Here is a 21,203-nt window from a genome sequence, read left to right as displayed (position 1 = left end):
GTGAAGATCACGACGATTATACAGAACTGGTGTGTTATATTGCTGATGTTATCGTCGTTTAAACATGATGGTCTCCGCCCTGTTATTAGCGTCGCTGGTTTGGGTCGCGGGAACTTGTAGTGCCTCCAAGCAGTTCCCTCTTGGTGGTAACTCACCGTCATCTCCATTCGACAAAGTTTTCGATGAAAAGGTCGTTTGGGCGCAGAAACACTTCCGAATTCCCGGGGTGTCGATAGCCGTGGTGCATGGCAATGAGACTTTTTTCAAGGTGCGTTCCGCACGGCTGTTCCGCATCTTATCTCGACCCATTCTTGGCCAGATCTGTGTTCCCCGCATTATTGCTAACACCTCCGCTACGCATATTAACTATAGGGATACGGGGTCTCTGATCTCTCCACGGGGAGTCCCGTCACTGAAGACACGCATTTTATCGGAGGAAGTACCACTAAGGCCTTCACTGCTGCTGCCATCTCCCTTCTTGTCGACGACAATGAGAACTTCCCCGAGATCCAATGGGACACTCCGATCCACCGAATTATCCCCGAAGATTTCGTCCTGAACGATGACTGGTACACCGCTCACGTTACCCTTGTCGATGCGCTGTCGCATCGATCCGGATTACCGCGTCATGATATGACATGGCTGTGTTCCAACATCACCCTGAGGAAAGGCGTCCGCAATATGCGGCACCTCCCCATCACGGCTCCCATCCGCACCGTATGGCAGTACAGCAACTTGATGTACATGTCCGTGGCGCATATCATCGAGACGGTTACTGGCCAATGGCTGGGTGATTTCTTCCGGGAGCGCATTTGGGAGCCGCTTGGCATGACGGACACGTACTTGTCTGTGGATGACGCTCTCGCCGCAGGTGCTGAGATTTCTCGCGGATACTATGTCAATCTCACCGGCGATCTCGAGGATCTCAGCTGGGTCCCACTGGATCATGTCCGCGGAGCGGGTCACATCGTGTCGTCGGCTCGAGACTATGCAAAATGGGCCAGTGCTATGATCCATCGTGCTCCCCCTGTCTCGCCAGAGGCACATGCGGCACTGGTCAGCGCACATTCCATTATGGTCCCAACTGTCATGGAACCCGAATCCGCACCGCAAACGTACGGCCTGGGCTGGATGATCCACAATTATTGCGGGGAGGTGATCATTGAGCATGGGGGTGCAGAACCAGGGTTCGGGACCCTCGTGCTATATCTGCCGAAGCGTGAATGGGGTCTCACCATCTTCACCAACAACATGATAGGCGGCTCTGCCGCGGTATGGTTTCTAGCGTATCATCTCATCGATGAGCTTCTGGGAACACCCGAGGAGGAGCGGTTTGACTGGGTTGCAAGGTTTGTCTGTCCTATCTGTTAACATCAAATCGGAACAGAACAGTCGAGATACTGAGAAGAGAACATCGCGACTGACATTATGATTCTGTATCTATAGATCGGACAAGAATATCCACGAAATAACCACAATAACAGACGAAAAAGCCCAGAAAACCTATCCATCTCTCCCAGACCCTCCCCACCGCACCTCTCTCCCTCTGTCAGCATACGAGGGAATCTACGTCCACCCCGCCTACCCGACATTGAACATCAGCAGAGAGTGCAGGAAGATTTCCCTATTCCCCCGTTCCTACCAATCCTCCCAGGGGAAGGAAATCTCCCTCTGGGATCGACAAGCCCTCTGCGCCACGATCCCCGGCGCCATCTCCGACGGCGTCTTCGAGCTCCGGCATGCGTCCGGCGACTTCTGGTTCTTCGCCTACGAGCTGTGGGGGGAGGTGGAATTGACGCGCGCGGAGTTCAGGCTCGGCCCTGATGGGACGGTCAGGGCCATTGGCGTCAGGTTTGAAGAGACTATGACGGACTATATTTGGTTGGTGAGAGGGGGCTGAGACAAGTACTTTTTTTTTACGAGTGATGACGGCGCGGATTGGAGATTCGACAGCTTGGGGATTGGCATTGCACTGTGTGCAAGCAAGCATTTACTATTTATGATATTATGATGCTACTTACTTCCCAGCGCAATGATACGATTCATAAGTGGAATGAAATAGAACTTAGGGATCTTCCACATTATCCATTTTGATTCTTTTGTCTAGCCTATCCCGCCGTATTTTTTGTATGCCTGACTTATTTCACGATCATCTGAAGAGGCGTCTTTGTCTCCTGCATACGGTGACAATGAACTTCTGTCTCTTGTCCAGTTGAACCCCCTCCCCACACCCCAAAAAATGGAGGCTTTTCCTGATTGCTGCCGGCGCTGGTTCTCACTGCGCATCTTCTTCGAATCGACGGCATTCATTTTTTTTTCCCCTCCCCACCCTTCGTCATGGCCTTGCAGGTCCTGCCTGACTTTGGCCTTCTGCCCACGGGCTCAGTGCATTAGAGATAGATCTCTCTCGTAAGAGACATCAGATCGATAATAGACGTAAAAAAGATATGACAGACACAGTAGTCAAAACTTTCCAGCGACAACCCTGTCATACATCATCTAGGCCTTCGCTGCTGGCAGGGACAATAGCCCGGTTCGCTCCCTTGATCACACCTTCCAGGATCTCTCGTATTTGCTTGCACCCGTCAATACCGACTGCAAGCATCGTCTCGAGATACGAGATATGCGCCCTGGTCTCCATATGCAGAACCGACACTCGCATGTCATCCACCTCGTCTTCCATGGCATCTTCCCCCGTGGGGATCGGAGTTGTCGTCCCGACGGTCACAAACGGTAACTCTTGCTCTTCTGGCAGGGAGAGATCTAGCAGCGGATCGAGGCCGTCGTCGTTCGGATCCCGGGGCGTAGATGCGCTGCCGCTCATTCCGGCAGTGCAGCCGCAGAGCAGGCCCGGCATGGGAATACCCGCGTCGACGAGCGCAAGAGTGCAGGCGTTTATGGCGGCTGCGAGCAGCGATCCGTCTGCCGATAGCACGGAAACCTGGATGCTTATGGTACTGTGCGGATACAGGTAGGTATGGAGATGGGATTGGAATGCGGAGCGAAGGACGTTGGCGAGCTGTGCCGATTGTCTGGATGGATGTAGGAAAAAATCGATTAGCATCCTTGCCTGCACTGTAAATATTCTCTCTCTCTTTTTTTTCTGGATTTTTACCTGTCACTTCCACCAACTCTCCTCTTGCGATCGACTAACGCGAATCCTGCAATATTGACATCGACCTCCACGACTGCACCTGTTGTGCCCCCTGCACCTGCTGCTTCGCCGCGACGACCTTCGGCGGGACCGTGAACAGTGCACATAACAGCCGTGTTGCCCATGGACAAATATGAGGAGCCCGAACTTGCTGGGTTTGTAGAGATCTGGGCCTGAAGCAGGCGGAGCTCGTTCCACCGACGGCCATCGAGCCGGAGCTTGGTAAGAGGATATGTCGTAGACGTGTCTAGGGGCATTTTGAGGAGATATAGATTTCAGCGACGCTGCGAGCCCCTTTCAATTCTTCTTGTAGAGTGAGTCTTTGCCTGTCTGGAGAGAGTTGCTTCGGGTGTTTCAGCAGTTCATCGGATCTGGAGAAATTTCGCTCGAGGTCACCGGGATCAGAATCACAATCTGGCTGAATGATGACAAAAAGATATAACAGTATTCCCGGCTAGTATACTGCTGCTCAATCGCCGCAATGAGCAGAGTAAGACTGATTCAAATGCGTGAGGTCTTAGGTCTATGCGGTTGTCGCGCATTTCCGGCGGAGAAAATCAAGCTAAAAGCTCTTTTTCCCTACCAGGCAGGCTTGCCGTCCGCCGACGCGACAGGACCCCGCGACAAGCTCCCCGCGACCAGCTCTAGATCGGCTGGAGCTGATGGACTGAGAGCAGAACAAACAGCATGGGGTCGGACTGGGAGTTACAGGATTCTGACGCTGCTTCAGCCAGTGCTGACGAGGATGACGATGATCTGGAAATTACCCACGTGCTCGAGAGAAAGGCTCCCGCTATCTCCGGTAGGTTCCCCCGTCCGCCGCGCGAAGTATCGGAGTGCTACTTACTGACAGCTATTCCAGACTCGCGGCAAAGATTTCAATATAACAATGGACGCGATAATCAAGATTCACCAAGCGATCATGGACATAAAAGGCGGCGAACGCATTCAGACGAGGAAGGAAACCGAACCACGATCGTCGTGTCCGAACACGACAACAACGAGGACGATGACGATGACGACTTCAACGACGGCGAGGCTGCTTACAAGCAGTTTAAAAACAGGAAAAGTCTCAAACGCAAACGTTCCTCGCTAGGCGGGCGCAAGAGCAAGGCAAAAGTGGTTGCGGAGGACTCCATCGTTGGCAGGGTTCCAAAAGATCGACAGATTTATCGACCAAGGCGTCAGATGAGGGAGTATGACGAGGAAGTCTCATCGGAGGATGAGTTGATGGAACACACGCTGCCGGATTTCTTGCAGAAGCGACGGGCCGAATTTGACAGGAGGCTGGAGCGTCTCAAGCAGGCTGGGTTGAGGCTACCGCCGGATTACGACGACATCGAGTTTTCGGATGACGAAAGGCTGGAGTTCCTGAAGGAGAAGCCGGATTTCAAAGATCTGAAGCCGTCTGGAAAGTACGAGGATATCCAGCTTCCCTACTCTCTGGGATTGATACCCGCGCCTATCGCTCAGTGGCTGCGGGAATACCAGGTTGAAGGCGCTGCTTTTCTACATGAGTTGTTTGTTTACCAAAAAGGTGGCATCTTGGGCGATGATATGGGTCTGGGAAAGACGGTTCAGGTTATCGCCTTTCTCACCGCGGCTTATGGCAAGACTGGCGACGAGAGAGACGCGAAAAGAATGCGAAAGATAAGACGAAGCAGGGATAATCGCTGGTATCCCCGGACTCTGATTGTCTGTCCAGGAACGCTGATCGAGAACTGGAAATCTGAGTTCCACCGATGGGGTTGGTGGCATATTGGAGTCTTCCACGGTGACAGGAAGGAAGAAGCTCTCCAAGCTGCCAAGACCGGTAGGCTGGAGATATTGATCACGACATACACCACATATCGCATGAACAAGGATTCGATCAATATGGTTGAGTGGGACTGCGTGGTGGCCGACGAGTGCCACCTAATCAAAGAACGGAAATCGGAGACTACCATCGCGATGAATGAGGTTAACGCTCTCTGCAGAATTGGGCTGACCGGGACAGCCATCCAAAACAAGTACGAGGAACTGTGGACGCTCCTGAATTGGACCAACCCAGGAAAGCTGGGTCCTGTCACAGCTTGGAAGAGAGCGATTTCCGAGCCCTTGAAGATAGGGCAGTCCCATGATGCCACAGTTTACCAGCTCAGCAAGGCCAGGAAGACAGCTAAGAAGCTTGTTCAGAACCTGTTACCAGCCTTCTTTCTCCGACGCATGAAGACTCTGATAGCAGACCAACTGCCCAAGAAGAGTGATCGAGTTGTCTTTTGTCCGCTCACAGAGACCCAAGCGGATGCCTATGAGAATTTCTTGGACAGTGATATTGTGCAGTACATCAAAACTGCCTCTGAAATCTGTGATTGTGGCTCAGGGAAGAAAGCTGGTTGGTGCTGCCGGATGTTCTTGCCTTCCGGTGAAAAATGGCAGAGCTGGGTGTTTCCGGCCATCGCGAATCTTCAGAAGCTTAGCAACCACCTTGCAATCCTGATTCCGCAAGGAATAGATCCCAAGGAGAAACAGGAAAAGGACTTGGAAATGCTTCAGATCGCAGTGCCCGATCGCTGGCGTGAACTCTACCGTTCTCGAGACTCGATCATCAACTATGCGAATCCGGAATTCTGTGGAAAGTGGAAAGTTCTGCGAAAGCTCCTCAAGTGGTGGCATGCGAACGGCGACAAAGTCCTCGTGTTCTCGCACAGTGTTAGGCTTCTCAAGATGCTGCAGATGTTGTTTAACCACACGAGCTACAACGTCAGCTACCTGGATGGCACAATGTCCTACGAGGATAGAGCCAAGGTCGTTGACGATTTCAACTCGGATCCCAAACAGTTTGTTTTCCTCATATCTACCCGTGCTGGAGGCGTAGGTTTGAACATCACGTCCGCGAACAAAGTTGTCGTGGTCGACCCGAATTGGAACCCGTCTCATGACCTGCAGGCCCAGGATCGAGCTTACCGAATCGGCCAGCAGAGAGACGTTGAAGTTTTCCGGCTGATATCAGCCGGGACAATCGAGGAGATCGTCTATGCACGTCAGATATACAAGCAACAGCAAGCCAATATCGGGTACACCGCAAGTTCCGAGCGGAGGTATTTCAAGGGCGTTCAAGAAAAGAAAGACCAGAAGGGCGAAATCTTTGGATTGACCAACTTGTTCGAGTACCAAAACAACAACATCGTGCTGAGGGACATCGTGCACAAGACCAACATTGCCGAGAGCAAGGCTGGAGTTCAGGTGATTGGAATCGATCTGGACCAGGAGGATGTCAATGAAGGCGAGTTCCCCCTTCCTTCAGCGGACGACGAGGACGAAGATGGGACAATGAGCCAGCTTGCCGCAATGATCCGAGGGGAAACAGACGGCTCTTCGACACTGGGGAACAAGACAGCAGGGATCACTCCGAAAAAGCACGATCCCATCCAAGCCATTCTAGCCGGTGCAGGAGTGGAATACAGCCACTTAAACAACGAAGTAATCGGCCCCTCGAAAATGGAAGAACGCCTCAGCCGGCGCGCAGAACTTGCAGGGGACGCACTAGGCGAGATGCAGGTCTTCGGCAGCTCACAAGACAATGACAACCTGATCATCCGCAAGGATGGCCGCCCAGTCAAATTCAAGTACCATCCGCCTCCGGACGTGATGAAGCGGCAGTTCTGCAGCATGGCGAGGCGGTTTGGGTTTCCGAACGCGACGGAATTCGCCCTCGTCGTGGAGAGCATGACACAGGCTCAGAGACGGGCCTGTCTCGAGAAGTGGTATAGAGAGAGGAGGGAGATACTGTTGAAAAAGGGTGATTAGGCCTCTCCAAAGTACCGTCCTTAGCACTCGATGCGATGCGAGCTTTTTTTTACGTGACATCTACTACCAAATTTGGAAAGTTCCATATATATTGGGTGCGTTTTGTTTTCTCTTTCTGGCGTTTACGGAGGATCGGTTTTTCAAGATACCCCTGCTGTATCAGCATACAGTTGTTGTCGAGTTCTGTAAATTTAGCAATATAGATTATTATTATCGTGTGGTGAAAAATGTCTTTTTTTTTGTCGTTTGCCTAATTAGGCCGTAACAAACTGATTCGTATTTCTCTGGGTTCATGGAAGAGAAGTGCAACATGTATGTACTAATAAGGTCTTTTTTTCAATTTCATGTTCCTCACTACCTAATTACCTTGATATACCAAAAAAAGGCCCGAGTTTGCAGCTTTTCTGCTACGTAGCAATACAATCTCAATCAATCTGTCTGAGTAGGGAAAAAGAAAAGAAAGATCCTTAGGAAGAAGAGGATTGATTAAAGGGATGAGAGAAGACAGGGCAAGACAAGACAAGACAAGAAAGAGAAAATGAAATGAAATAAAAACTCGATCAATTAATTACTCCATCACTGTTTCCCTTCCTCCATCCTTGTTTGTTGCTGGTACCAGTTGGAAAAGAAGTGGTAGCAGTAGTAGGATGAAGGGGTAACTAATGCCTCTGAAAACCTGTCCGTAAACACCATAAACACTGCCATATGTATGCTGAAGAATAAATCTCCATTATTTGGTCACCAGCTTCAATCGCTGTCGCTGTCCTTAATCCCCGATTAGGTAACCTGTGTCTTGATTATCGACCTTCGACCCGCGCTCATCATAACGTAGAGAAAGCCGATCGACCAAATGAGTCGAGTCGCAATCGCATTGCCTGTCCATACTTATCTGCATCAAACGAAACCGTCTGTCGAAGTTGTTGATGTGTGAGAGTCTTCACTCCACGACGCTCCTGACATACCACATGAACTCATGGTCCTGCATGAGGCGATCCATATCATCCGTCCGCAACTGAATAAGAACTTCGCTGTCATCTTCGTCGATGATCACGGCCCCTTGCGGCAGCGGCGTCGTCCGCGGCGGCTGCGGGTTGCGACTCGGCAAAAAGATCATGACGCCCTCCTGATGCGTCCAGGGGGGACGGACGAATTCCACGCGTTTGTCGTTGCCGATCCCGGGGATCTCCCACGTGTAATCCTCATACTTCAAAGCGCGCCAGTTTTCGACCACGATGTCCATTCCGCCTTTGTAGTGCGAGTTGAGAGTGACGTCTCTGATGTCGGGCGTTACGTTGCACGCTGAGATGAGGGACCGGACGTGGCCTTCGTCGACTTTGGCCATGGCGTGACGGATTTCGATCAGGCTGGACAGCAGGGCTGTCGCTGATTTCGGCTTGAAATCAGTGCCTGCGAACTTAAGGTCGAGCACGGAATCGCTGTCTTTGTGGAGAAGCCTGGACAGTGGAAGCACGGCCTGAGACTGAACGGTTGTGCCGCCGATGAAGTCTTCTGGCACGGGGGGATCCATCTTGCCACGGATGGTCACAGGCAACGTGATGCTGGAAGTCCTTACGTTCTTGCCTTGAACAGGGCTGCCGTCAGCGTTCAGAAACCGCCGACTCCGAGCACGAGTCACGAATACCCAAACCAGAGCATAGAGAACTTCTGTGATCAAAACAGACTTCAGCAGAAAGAGTTCGCCAAGCTCGAAGAAAGCTCCCTTCATGTTGTCTTCGAGAAACTTTCTGAGAGTCACAATCCTCTCGTTCGAAAAGGCAAAGACTTTACCTCGAGCCATGGCAGCCAAGATGTCACTCGCCTGCTTGGCAGAGCCTTCTTCCACTGGTGATCCGGCCTCAGACAGATCCGGCGGCGTTTTGACAGTGGTGACGATTGGGAAATTGTATTCACGATGGCTCTTCAAGGACTCGTCCACGGCGAGTCCTTTGTCTAAAACCGCTCTGAACTCATCCTGGTCAATTCTTTCGTCAGGCAGCACCACTGACTCGTCGAGGAAATCTCGGAAATGATCTATAACGATCGACAATCCAAACTCGTCAATGACACTGTTATGAGCGTAAACGGCCAGGATCAAGCCACCTCGTATGAAGTTGGCCTGAAACACTGTAGCTGCCCACGGCTTGTCCAGTCCCAGGTCATGGGGAACGTTCGAGACTAGAAAATTGGGAAGTTTACTAGGGGGCATTCCCAGGCCCCGGAGCTCTTCATAAGTGTATGGAAATTCACTCGCATCATACACTTTCACAAGCAGCTTTGAATCTTTGACGTAGCGGTCGTCATACGTGAGTTCCAAACGACCACTTTGTTTGCCGCCATTTTTGTCCAGAGCAACGTGTCCAGACAAATGAGGAAAGAGACAAAGGATAGCCTTATGTGCTCTTTCAAGAGCGTCAACAGCTACGTCGATATCATCACCCACGAACGGAAAACAAAACAAACGTCGGAGATAAGTACGCGGCATGAGTTGCTCCAATGGCGATAAGAGTATAAAGTGAGTTCTGTTGTTTCGCCTAGCTATTGATCGCTGAACCAGTGCCCAAAGGGCTTCGGCTCGAGAATGTCCTTGGGCTGCCAGATCCATGATTTGGCTGAAATCAGATAAAGAAAGAATAGTAATGCGACGACAGCGACAAAACTTGCGACTTAAGAACGTCGGTATGTAATATTTCGAGTTCTCAAAGCTCTTTCAGAACGACCTTGAGACAGTTCTCTGAGCCTTCTGCCTGTTCCCTTCAAGAGACACGTCCTTCAGGGAAGGAGACACGTTTGAATAGACGTGTCGTAAACGGACGACTCACAACGTTGTGAGGACAAAAAAGTGAAATTGAAGCCAGAATCCACAGGTGAACGGCTTGCAGCACGCAGAGATGCTCTCTGATCCAATCTCGACAAGAAGAGAAGAGATCCAGTGATTGCTAGAATCAAGAAGACATGATGCAGTTAAGCAAGATGGGATGGGATGCGAGGGTGTAGAGAGTGATGAAGAGCACACGGATTCATGAATCCTCATGAAAATAAACAGTGAGTAGCTGCAGCCTTAGTCCCGCACCAGCGGCAAAAAGACTCTCGGCGATGAGGGTGGTGAATGGGCGTGGAGCTGCCGAGAAAGAAGAATCTTCCGGACATGTTTCTGATAGAGGATGGACCAGGAGAAAGGAGACGCAGCCTCCTGAAGAAGGGCATCAGACAAATAGAAACGAACAAGACAGTTCTGTTTCATGATTATAGGATACACATCTTGTAGACAGGAATCCAATGTCTTCAAACAAAGCCATCATTGTAAAGCTGTATTGCTCTAAGAGAATAGTGTGAACAGAACCAGCAGTTGACCCAAAAGAAGCTGCAGACTAAATGAAACCTTACTCCTAAACACCATGCTAATAATCATCAATCATACATAATATGATATGGAAAGCTCAAAACCAGGATAAGGTCCACAATGCTGGCAGATTAGGCCACTTCTCTTGCCATTCAGCGAGGATCTCTGGTACTCGCTCGTCAAAGCTTCGTCGGGCATCGCCAGTGCCGTGGTCCCAGCCTTCAGTGCCGTTCCGTCGGCGCTCTTCGTTGGCTGCTTCATTGAGTCGATCCGCGAGGTCGAGGATGGCTTTGCCTCCCAGCAGTGCCTCCTCGTGATTATCCCTGATATCAACATTGAAGACGTGTACCGGTCGATTGAGGGGGGCTCCCTTGTTCATCAGGTCATCTAAGACCGCGTCCCAGCATCGCTCTTCGCAGGTGATAATGACATCAACAACACCACCTTCCGTTCCCACGCTTCCTTTGTCACCATTCGCCACGCGGTCGACGCGAGGCATACCAGGTACCCAGTCCTGAAATCTCTCGGGGCCCCATTTAAGATTCTTGTTTCGCTCGAGCATGTTGAGGAGTCCATTGTTGCGATAGAGTCTCTGATCCTTGGCATACAGCTCATCATACATTTGCGCATATGACGTCGTATTGAAGTTATAGACATTGGGCTGGGTGATCGATGGGCCAGGAAGACGGACTAAAGAGCCGGTTCCAAAGGAGATGACGGGATAACTAGCAGGTGCAGAAGAGAGGCGAAGATGGGCTTCCATGGACCGGTTTTGATTAGAGGCGCATACAGTGCAGAACTTGAGCTTAAAGGGTATATCGTCTGAAGATGTAAATGTAGATGTAGATGTAGGTCCATCTTGCTGCTTTTCTACTACATCACCGGTTGAGTTCGACGTAGTGGGAGGAGCCGGTTCTGAGGGAGGCGGCGTAGATTCCGGGTTCGCAGAGTCTACTCTTGCGAGTCGAGGATCGGCAGCCATTTCAGCAAAGTACTCCGTAGTATGAATCTCAGAATATTATGTCCGGGCTTCTCCCAAAGGCCAAGTGAGATTAAACTTAAGCAAAACCGAAGCAAGGGCGGAAATCAGGGTGGGTGGAAAGTTCGACCACTAGCTCTCGAAAACCCCTGACAAGGACAATCAGCACAGATCTACTAAGCTTATACGAAGAAGTGCAAGCAGAGACAAGATACGGCTGAATATCAGACAGTTTTTCCGCGTATAGTAAAAAGACTCTCGACATTGCAGGGCTAAGACAGCTCCAATAAAAAGGATCATCACTTGGATTCAGAAGCTGAGGGACGCAGCAAGCGACAATACTAGCTTACCTTGCAGTATGCTATCATCATCTACATCAAGTTCCAGACCGAATTGCCGCGTAAGTGAGAGCTGGCAAAGGCTGGATTGAGGAGGCGAGCTTGTGGCTAGTGAGCATCAAAGGTGGATGTTTTGCAAGAAGGAACTGCCTGAGAGGGCACTAATACTGTGTGTGGCCCGTGCACAGATGAAGTCACGTGACAGACATGTGATAATGTCCTGAGTGTTATGGATGAGCTGGAAAATCCAAATCCACACCATGTTGATAGAATCGGTGTTTGCTTTAGGAGAAAGAATTCTCTAGAGTTGGAGGTTGAAATTTACAGGTACACGATCTTTGCCAGTACTAACAGCAGCAATCTGCAAGTCTGGTTGAAATCTGGACCAGAACTGAAGCTTATGTATCTCGAGCCTCTATTTAATTATTCAATAATGACTCTCCTAATGAAACGGAACTTTCCATTTGTTATTAACAATCGTGGCGTGACTGGAGATGGCAATAGTTGATTGCAGAGATGTGCTCTCTCACCCATACGGAAACACATGAAATTCAGCCTCCTGACCATTCTTGGCAAATATCATGTGACTAAAATCTAGTGGATGGCATGTGCCTGCTGCCCCACACTCCCGGTTTTGAAAAACCATAACGGTTATGCAGGTTTTTCAACCGTTTTTCCAGCGAAATTACTAAACGGTTAACTAACGGCTAAGTATTAGAAAATGTTAGATTTTTCAAAAACGTTAGTTATAGGGAGACATAAGCATTATATAATATTTGCAAAAAAATAATGTTCTTTTTAGGGTAAAATAACATTTTTAAGTAAGAAATGGTTGATCTTTTTAAGGTTTTTCCAAAACCTGGCCTTTATGGTATCGCTCTACCACGACCTCATTATTTGGGTAGTTTAGCCAGTCTAGTGGTTCTATTAGATAGTTCTTAGGTATAGTAGAAATAATAAAAACCTCATCTTCTTCCGGTAAAGTAGTATCAGTGGTGGTTCGAATCTAAAATAGTTTAGATGCAGCTTTAAGTGGGAAAAATGGAGTTGGTTCGTTTCTAAAATTATTAGAATTTCTATAAATACTGGGTTTTTATACATGGTTTAGGAAGGGAGATCCTTTTCTCAATACCAATACTTATTTGTACGTTGGATTTTTCATAAACGGTTAAGTAAACGGTTTATCAACCGGTTTCTAAACCACCCGAGTTCCGTATGGACATGCCGAGGTAGATCACGAGTCGACCCCCATCTCCAGACAGGAAACGGATAAAGTTAAATTGGCCCGGGGTAAGCATGGAGACGCCTAGACGCAGAGCTGATGATAGACGACCTTTTAAGTATTTTGCTTGAAAAATTCCATATTATTTAGTATGATCTTTCAAGGCAGCGACGCCTGAGAACAATCGATCGCTGAGAAGAAGCAGCAGCTTATGAGATAATAGTCAACATGGAACCGTCAAGCTCTACAACGGGGTTCTTCCAAACGCGCCCGGTCATCCCACCCCAGTACTTCGAGGACAGGGCTCTTCAACGCATTATTTCGCTCCACCTTCCATCCCCTACACCGCAGGAAATCTCAGAGGATCTCGCGCAATTTTCTCGCCTTGTTCTATCAAAACGTATCCTGTCCTACATTGCCGATGCGGAGAAGAATACACCCTACCTTAAACCTCTCACCACGTTCGGCGCCGAAAATAAGCAGGATCCCTTGGTCACAAGCGAAGGGTGGCGTGCGCTGCAAGAGATCGGTATCAAGGAGGGCATTGTGGCGTTAGGATACGAGGACAGCAAGGGAAGATGGAATCCGCGCGTCCGCCAGTACATTAAGTATCATCTATGGAGCGGGAGCTCTGCCCTTGTTACCTGCCCCAGTGCCATGACGGATGGTGCTGCGCGTCTCCTCGGAAGGCATCTGAACGACGAGAATGGAGACATCTTCGCTGAGGCGAGAAGAAGGCTGACCAGCCGGGATATCGACATCGCATGGACTAGTGGGCAATGGATGACTGAGCGCAAAGGCGGAAGTGATGTTCGTGGAACGGAAACGATCGCAACCAAGGTGGTCGGCGAGGATGAAACCGATGGCGTCGATGCGGAAGGCATGCCACTTGGTCCGTGGAAGATCGACGGATTCAAGTGGTTTTCGTCCGCAACAGATGCGAACATGACCATCCTTCTTGCCAAGACCGGAAAAGACGGCCAGATAAGTGCTTTTTACGCGCCGTTGAGGAGACGTGTCAAGGGTGGTGCAGAGGATGAGACTGAGCTCAATGGAGTGCGGATCCAACGACTCAAGAACAAGCTGGGCACCAAGCCTCTTCCAACCGCAGAACTCGAGCTGAAAGGAATGCGAGGCTATCTACTAGGCAAGGAGGGCCAAGGAGTCAAAGAGATCTCGACCGTTCTCAACATTACTCGGATGCAGAACATCGTATCTGCAGTGGGCGCATGGGGCCGTGGACTGGCCATCAGCCGAGCCTTTGCCAGAGTGAGAAAATCTGGTGGGAAGCTGCTGTGCGATATCCCCGCGCATGTGAGAGGAATGGCACAAGAACATGTCAAGTACTGGGCCCACATGCATCTGGCTTATTTTATTGCAGCGCTTCTTGGTCGTTCCGAAGGTTACACAGCCTCAGATGATTCTGCTGCGGCAAACTCTCTTATCCTACCGCACAACGAGGAAGACAGCAAAGCTCTCTATCGAGTTCTGACTCCTCTCGCTAAGGCCCAGACAGCGTTGTCTGCTATTAGCGGGCTACGTGCGTGCATGGAAAGCCTGGGTGGAGTAGGGTACTTGGAGAACGAAGACCCCGAGCTGAATATCGCGAGACTCTATCGCGACTCGAACGTGCTGGCCATATGGGAAGGGACAACAGATATCATGGCAGATGATCTTGTGCGCGCCATCAAAGGTGCGGGCGGCTCCAAAGTCCTGAGCACACTGGACAGTTGGTTGAAAAAGGCCATTTCCACAGGCGCAAAGGCGGGCTTCAACCAGGAGTGTCAGACATTGAAATCACTCTCAGATAAGCTGCTGTCAGACTTCAGCCTCAAAGACAAAGATGAATTGCGATGGAAGGGTAGAGACTATATGCGCGACTTGGACCTTCTAGTCAGCGGTTGTTTACTGGTGATGGATGCTGCGAGAGATGGGGATGCGACGGCACGAGAAATAGCAAAGCGATGGATCTCTGGAAGCAGTCACCACGGTCAAGACTGGAGAGCCGAGGCTGACTGGGACAGGAGGATCGTTTTTGGTGACAATTCGCTGCCGGCAAAGCTGTAGATAGAATTCACCTGTACTTATGTTGGATGATGTATGAGAGACTGCATAGTTATCACGTGCAAAGCTTATGGACACTGCCGTTGTTAGTTCTGATACCATTCCCCACGTTCCTTGTTAGCAACATTTCCATCACAATATTTACTACCAGACGCTTTCCCCACTTGAGACTTGACCTTTTAAGGAGCCCTTGTGCAGGTGTTGATACTCTGGGATGACCGCCAAAATCGAGCGGAAAGAGGCCTCGTGCTGTACTCGGAAACCATCCCAGGATGGATTCGTACCCGCTCTTATTGTTGTTGACATGCAGGAGGACTTCTGCCCACCGGTGTGTACCACCATCACAGCTTGGATTTAGAAAATGACATTGAATGCAAGAAAAAAGTACTTTTTTTGATTATTGATACTGAGAGATTTTCTTTGTCTTTGGCTTCTGTAGAACGGGTCCCTCGCAGTCCAGGATGGCCGATCCATCGCGCCCTTGATCAATTCCCTTCTGGAGCTTCCTGGCTTCGTGATGCGCATTGCGACCCAGGACTACCATCCTGCAGATCACATCTCCTTTGCCAGCAACCACCCACCGCCCAACAACCGCCCGTTTGAATCCGTCATCGAGATGAAGAATCCGGCTCCGGGCAAGGAGCACGAGACGAAGCCGCAGCGGCTCTGGCCCGTGCATTGCCTCGCCGGCAGCCCCGGGGCGTCCATCATCCCGGAGATCAACACGGAGAAGATCGATCTGTTCGTGAAGAAGGGCATGGATCCCCGCGTCGAGATGTACTCTGCGTTCAGCGATGCGTTTGGCAATCTGGACCCTGCGCTCGTCCGAAAGTCCGTCGACGCAGACATCCAGGCTCAACTGTCAGTCCGCAAGGTCACCGATGTCTTCGTCGTCGGATTGGCAGGGGACTATTGTGTCAAGTGCACGGCGATCGATGCGGCACGGGCCGGCTTCAGGAGCTGGGTGATCGAAGATGGGACGAAATTCGTTGATCCTGGAGAAGGCTGGGAAAAGACCAAGGCGGAATTTCGAGACTTTGGAGTCTCAGTCATCACGAGTGATAGTCCTGAAGTGGCTCGAGTGAAGGAGCGAGCATAGTAGTGATGCGATCAAGCAAAGAATCCATCTTTGTCGCCTGATGATCTCTTACTAGACTGATATCTGACGAGTAGAATAATACCAAGGACTTGCACTTTCACATGACAATAAATAGCTAGTTCTACAGGATTATCTAGATTGTGTTACCCAGATAAAATGCATCTATACCCCACTATGTGAATTAATTTTACGTATTACTGTATAATTATACCTTGAAAACCAAATTCAGAAAGAATCTAGAAAGGCTCCTCATTCAAGTTAGTGACAACTAGTTTGAAATTTCGAGCTAGACCGTATGTTAGATAGCAAAAGTAGAGAATTCCGTGCCTGCGAAGAGACCGTTGTATACCGTGCAGAAGGTGGGGTGCAGCCGCTAGCTATAAGCTTCGTGTGACGTATGACCAGCCCGAGCTCCCATGTCGAGGTCCTCCGGAGCATGACGCTAGACACTGCGGACGTACAGTACACAGATATGACGAACCTGCGTGGTCAATGCAATTGCGAAACCATCAGAAGCTATGGGTTTCTATTCTACAGTGTAAAGGTCTCTGTGCGAGATTTGAGAATTTGAGATTTTAAATCGAGGCGACTAGGCCAGGCGCAATGCCATGACGCGCGAATACAAGCGGTGAGTACGGGTAATAATAATCTAGTGGAGCACTGGACGCTCCCTGACGCTCCCCTTTTTTTATTAATATTACCTTCGGGTTCTGTCGTATGTGGCAATGTTTATGTCTGGCAGCTTAGGGAGAGTGGCCAATTTCAGAATGGATTTCTTGTGAGCTTCAAGAGAGCAGCCTCATCCATCCAGTCTCATCAGGTCCTTCCCGCCCCTGGATTCCAGCGCGTTTTTCCGTCGCCCATGCCAGCTGCGACACGTCGTATGGCAAACATCTCCTGTCTCTAATTAGGTGAATATACGACTGTGCTTCCTTTTCGATGATCGCTGGAGAGACGCTCCGTCATGGCGCATCACCTGGGCCCCTCTACATCCGCAGCAACCACTACCATCAATGAGAAGAAGCTGACCGACAACATCGACGCACGCATCGACAATACATCCTTAACTCCAATTTCTCATCCTCCAAGCCATACCGCCCATACAGAAACCGAGTCGCTCCCGTACTGGCTGGTCAATGTGCCACCGGGCGAACGGCCGACGACATGTCCGGAGTACCTGCGCGATCTGTCGCAAAAGAACATTCGAATCCTATCGACCCCTGACGCAGCATTCAAGAGACAGAGTTGGGAAACGGTGAAGGAGATAATCAGTTGAGTCTCCCGATCCATCAACAATTGGAGTAGCTGGGGCTGCGGGCTGACAGATGGGGGTGCAGGGACGAACCGGATCGACAAATTCCAGCGCGTTCCGTCGGACCTGCGAAAGTACCTCGAGTACATGTACCACATCAAACGGAAGTATGGGTCGGTGATGAACTTCGTCATCAGAGAGAGACTGCGCTGGGGCGAGGGGAGACCAGAAGACATCAAGCCACGAGGCCGGCCGTTCGAATATGCTGGTGGGTTGGCACTTGATGATGCAGGGATCTTCTAGAAGAAGGACTGGTTTGTTGACTGGTCGCATCACAGACGACTTGAAGATTCTCTACAACGACTGGCCGTACGGAGTCGAGAAGGGGATCGTCCATCTAGTGGTCTGGACCAAGTTCGAGCTGGACGAGGACCCTGCGACGGGCGACCTGACGGACGAGATGCGGAAGCAGATAAACGACTTTGTCCAGAAGACCTTCTGCTCGCGTGTTCCTCCTGAGCAGGTTAGTATTCCATTCAGCAACAAAATACCAAGTACGAGTTCTGATGGGTGGACAACAGGTCGTCTGGTTCAAGAACTGGAAGTCTCTCAAGTCGGTCCACGCGATCGAGCACTTCCATGTCATGCTCTACAAGCCCGACATGGAGTTTGTGAAGGAAGTTACGAATGGCGATGTTCCCCTGATTGAGACGATCTAATAATCTTTTCGCAAGCCATGGTGTTTCGGTGGGCATAGATATATATATACAGCGTCGCAAGCATTGGCTTCATGGGCATGGGTTCTTCCTACTTCGACTCACCATAATAGACCTAGATTATAGATTGGGATATATCCGTTTAATACCATCTTTTTCTCTTTTTTCTTCATGTGTGTGAGATTGTATTTCCCTTTTGTTCCTGCACCGCACTGTGCTGCACTGTCTTGGTTAGCATTAGAGTTTGTACCTTACAGAATCATTACCGATCCCCATATTCCATCCAGGCTCATCACGCAATCACCTCCATAATAGTATATACTGCTAATAATAATAACACTGGAAAATGAAGACATGCCAGACTCCATCTTGATCTCTTGGCGTAGAGAATCGAGCACGGGGCAGCAAGCCCCTCTGCCAAGCACGGTGTTTCCGGATTGACGGCGAGATCGACACGGCCTGCGAAGCCGGAGCGGGGAAAAGTGGCGGCACACGATCACGACGCACTCTGCCCTGGAGGACAATACGGCAGAGGCGCATAGAGAACAAGAGAAAAATGAAGGAGAATGCAGGCGCGTGCATCGCATGCATGTGTGACCTCTGCGCTGCGAGAAGTGCTATGAATAGTATATAGTAAGCAATCGGCGACGGGTCGGAGCAGCAGGGCTCCATGTACGTCGTCATAGCGCGCTGGGCTCGTCTCCCCAACGTCACCGCTGGGCCAGCCAGAATAAAAAATGTCGCCTGCCGCCGAGTCACCACACCCACTCCCCCAGCAATTGGTTTCTATGCCTGCAGTGCGTGGGGTCCTCCATCTGCCGGGACATCGATCGAGAGAGCCTGTTGACCCTCTCCGTTCGCCGTTCTCCTCCTCTGCTGTCTCCTTCCCCTCCTGCCTGCCTGCCTGATCGTCTGCGGTTTGCTTTTCCGCCTGCCCGACCACACTGGCCGCCGTCTCTCCCAGCCTGCCAGGCAGCCCCTGCGTAGACCGTGAACTGCTGGACCGCAGTCCAGCTGGACGTTCATGATCACTTGTGTCTTTCACCAGAGCACGCACGAAAGCCTTTCCTTCAGTCGTTAGCCGCCATGCATGTGCCGCACCTCCATAGCAACCGCCGCTCATCCCTGCAGAGTGAGTCCCTCAGGAAGTCCCACGAACGCCGACGACGTCATCTGTCCCGCTGCAGGAAGGGTGCCTGAGGTGAGAAATACGAGCCAAAGCAGTCGCTGATCGCTTTCTACCATTCTTGTAGGTAACAAGGACTCTGGCGACGAACAGAACAATTCGAGCCCCGAAGATGAGACCGTTGTCGAGCCGGAACAGGGCAATGGTAAGCGCCAACAACACCTCGCCGTGATCGCGGAGATGGCTCGTATGCTAAAAAGTGCCGGTTATCCCGTTACCAGTGCTCACCCACATCATCTCGCAGCTCCGTCCGGGAGCGGACTTGAGTCGAGTGACGCTGCCTACATTTATCCTCGAGCCCAGATCTATGCTGGAACGTATTACAAAGTGCGTTGAGTCGGAGAGATGGAGCGAAAAAGGATGCGATGCTGATACGCGGGGTTACTTTTAGTTTCATGGCGCATCCCGAGACGCTGCTGCCGATGCCTGAGATCGACGACCCGCTGGAACGATTTGTCTCGGTGGTTAGATTCTACCTGAGTGGTTGGCACATCAAGCCCCCGTATGTGTGACTCGCAGAAAGATTCCGGTGGATAGATAGGCAGTCCCGCTAATCAAGTATGCAGAGGGGTGAAGAAGCCCCTCAACCCGATCCTAGGAGAGACCTTCACTTGCTACTGGGATTATGCGGACGGCACGCGGGGTTATTACATTGCAGAGCAGACTTCCCATCACCCCCCAAAATCGAGCTACTTCTTCATGGCGCCCGAGCACCATATCCGGATAGACGGCACTCTGAAACCGCGAAGTCGGTTTTTGGGGAACTCTGCCGCCAGTATCATGGAAGGCGTTGCCATTCTGCGGTTATTGAACCGCGGTGGGGATAAGAAGGGCGAGAAATAGTGAGTAGGGGCTGTCTTCACTGACAGACGTGATGCTGACAGCGGCCAGCATCTTGACCCAACCAAACATGTATGCGCGTGGAATCCTCTTCGGAAAGATGAAATATGAGCTCGGAGACCACAGCTACATCCGGTGTCCGGAGAACAACTTGCTCGCGGATATAGAGTTTAAAACCAAGGGCTATTTTTCCGGCACGTATAACGCCATTGGAGGGACGATCAAGAACGAGAAGACGGGAGAAGTCCACTACGAGATCTCCGGTCTGTGGAATGGGGAAATGTATTTGAAGAATAGTCATGTAAGTTTGTTTTTCCGCTTGTCAGAACGCGACTAATCCGCTGCATCCAGACTGGGAAGAAAGAGCTGCTTTTCAACGCCACCAACGCGAAGCATACGCCACCTTCGACGCGGCCTCTGGAGGAGCAGTCAGAGCGGGAATCGCAGAAGCTGTGGTATAGCACGGTCCAGGCGCTCCATGCCAGGAACCACGACCTGGCGACGAGCGAAAAGACCAAGATCGAGGATCGACAACGAGACGAGGCGACAAAACGAGCTGATGAGGGTGTCGAATGGCATCCGCGGCTGTTCCGCCCGGTTCGAGGGGGTCCCGGTGGTTCGGAGGAAGGCGAGGAGGATCTCGACTGGATCATCAACGCTGAGATGTGAGCGATTCACCCTGCCCTATCTGGAATCTAGTTCTGACAGTTTCTAGTGACGGGAAGAATGCGGAGCTGGCCAATAAGCAGATCCTGTCTATTGCGCCGATCCTCCCGGGGCAACAGGTGTCGCATCAGTTTGATATTCCACCGTACTCACCATCCTCGAAATCAAAGTCACAAGGACAGTCTGGAGGCGACAATCTCATCGATTTTGGCGACGAGAATGCGGCTCCAGCACGGAGTGGAACCACGAATGCGGGCGGAGCTTCCCAGGATCTGCTTGGTGGAGACGAGAGCCAAGGGCCGGGACAGAACTCGTCCGGGTTGATGGCTCCGCTGGTACCGACGACCAGCCACACGAGTAAAAATCCGATGGAGAGGCTAGACTCGAAGAGCCCTGACGGGGATATTTTTGTAGACGCAGAAGAGAAGTGATCTCGAATCTCGAATCTCGAATCTTAATCCTAACCGATCTAGGGAAGTCTCATATGCTGCAAGCCCAGTGCTCCTGGGCCGCAGGTCAACGGCCTGGTCGCGAAGCAATGTGCGCGGAATATCGCAG

At 50.8% G+C, this 21,203-nt stretch overlaps 8 protein-coding genes across 8 annotated transcripts; 5 read left to right on the top strand and 3 right to left on the bottom strand.

Moving 5' to 3' along the window:
- Window positions 1–64: 64 nt before the first annotated feature.
- Window positions 65–2,094, top strand: T310_4940 (uncharacterized protein; the record flags this gene model as incomplete). Its single annotated transcript, XM_013472192.1, has 4 exons — window positions 65–268; window positions 373–1,349; window positions 1,447–1,885; window positions 2,029–2,094. The coding sequence occupies 4 exons, from the start codon at window positions 65–67 to the stop codon at window positions 2,092–2,094; spliced, it is 1,686 nt and encodes a 561-aa protein (XP_013327646.1).
- A 394-nt stretch (window positions 2,095–2,488) lies between these two features.
- On the bottom strand, window positions 2,489–3,411 carry T310_4939 (Exosome complex endonuclease 1; the record flags this gene model as incomplete). The annotated part of the gene is made up of 2 exons (XM_013472191.1): window positions 2,489–2,957; window positions 3,116–3,411. 2 exons carry the CDS (start codon window positions 3,409–3,411, stop codon window positions 2,489–2,491), a joined length of 765 nt encoding a protein of 254 aa, XP_013327645.1.
- A 430-nt stretch (window positions 3,412–3,841) lies between these two features.
- Window positions 3,842–6,943, top strand: T310_4938 (DNA excision repair protein (Rad26L); the record flags this gene model as incomplete). The annotated part of the gene is made up of 1 exon (XM_013472190.1): window positions 3,842–6,943. One exon carries the CDS (start codon window positions 3,842–3,844, stop codon window positions 6,941–6,943), a length of 3,102 nt encoding a protein of 1,033 aa, XP_013327644.1.
- A 766-nt stretch (window positions 6,944–7,709) lies between these two features.
- Window positions 7,710–9,545, bottom strand: T310_4937 (uncharacterized protein; the record flags this gene model as incomplete). Its single annotated transcript, XM_013472189.1, has 2 exons — window positions 7,710–7,818; window positions 7,906–9,545. The coding sequence occupies 2 exons, from the start codon at window positions 9,543–9,545 to the stop codon at window positions 7,710–7,712; spliced, it is 1,749 nt and encodes a 582-aa protein (XP_013327643.1).
- An 835-nt stretch (window positions 9,546–10,380) lies between these two features.
- Window positions 10,381–11,265, bottom strand: T310_4936 (Phosphoprotein phosphatase; the record flags this gene model as incomplete). Its single annotated transcript, XM_013472188.1, has 1 exon — window positions 10,381–11,265. The coding sequence occupies one exon, from the start codon at window positions 11,263–11,265 to the stop codon at window positions 10,381–10,383; it is 885 nt and encodes a 294-aa protein (XP_013327642.1).
- A 1,785-nt stretch (window positions 11,266–13,050) lies between these two features.
- On the top strand, window positions 13,051–15,985 carry T310_4935 (Acyl-CoA dehydrogenase; the record flags this gene model as incomplete). The annotated part of the gene is made up of 3 exons (XM_013472187.1): window positions 13,051–14,885; window positions 15,234–15,270; window positions 15,326–15,985. 3 exons carry the CDS (start codon window positions 13,051–13,053, stop codon window positions 15,983–15,985), a joined length of 2,532 nt encoding a protein of 843 aa, XP_013327641.1.
- A 964-nt stretch (window positions 15,986–16,949) lies between these two features.
- T310_4934 (uncharacterized protein) lies at window positions 16,950–17,956 on the top strand (the record flags this gene model as incomplete). The annotated part of the gene is made up of 3 exons (XM_013472186.1): window positions 16,950–17,240; window positions 17,530–17,760; window positions 17,819–17,956. The coding sequence occupies 3 exons, from the start codon at window positions 16,950–16,952 to the stop codon at window positions 17,954–17,956; spliced, it is 660 nt and encodes a 219-aa protein (XP_013327640.1).
- Window positions 17,957–18,690: 734 nt separating this feature from the next.
- T310_4933 (Oxysterol binding protein (Osh7)) lies at window positions 18,691–21,076 on the top strand (the record flags this gene model as incomplete). The annotated part of the gene is made up of 8 exons (XM_013472185.1): window positions 18,691–18,750; window positions 18,968–19,085; window positions 19,207–19,466; window positions 19,499–19,641; window positions 19,706–19,981; window positions 20,031–20,280; window positions 20,331–20,644; window positions 20,695–21,076. 8 exons carry the CDS (start codon window positions 18,691–18,693, stop codon window positions 21,074–21,076), a joined length of 1,803 nt encoding a protein of 600 aa, XP_013327639.1.
- Window positions 21,077–21,203: the final 127 nt, after the last annotated feature.

Source organism: Rasamsonia emersonii (genome assembly GCF_000968595.1).
Source record: "Rasamsonia emersonii CBS 393.64 chromosome Unknown ctg1118621760200, whole genome shotgun sequence".
In the NCBI taxonomy this organism is placed as follows: Eukaryota; Fungi; Ascomycota; class Eurotiomycetes; order Eurotiales; family Trichocomaceae; genus Rasamsonia; species Rasamsonia emersonii.
Note: the sequence above shows the minus strand (reverse complement) of the source record. Positions and strands in the feature narration are given on the sequence as shown.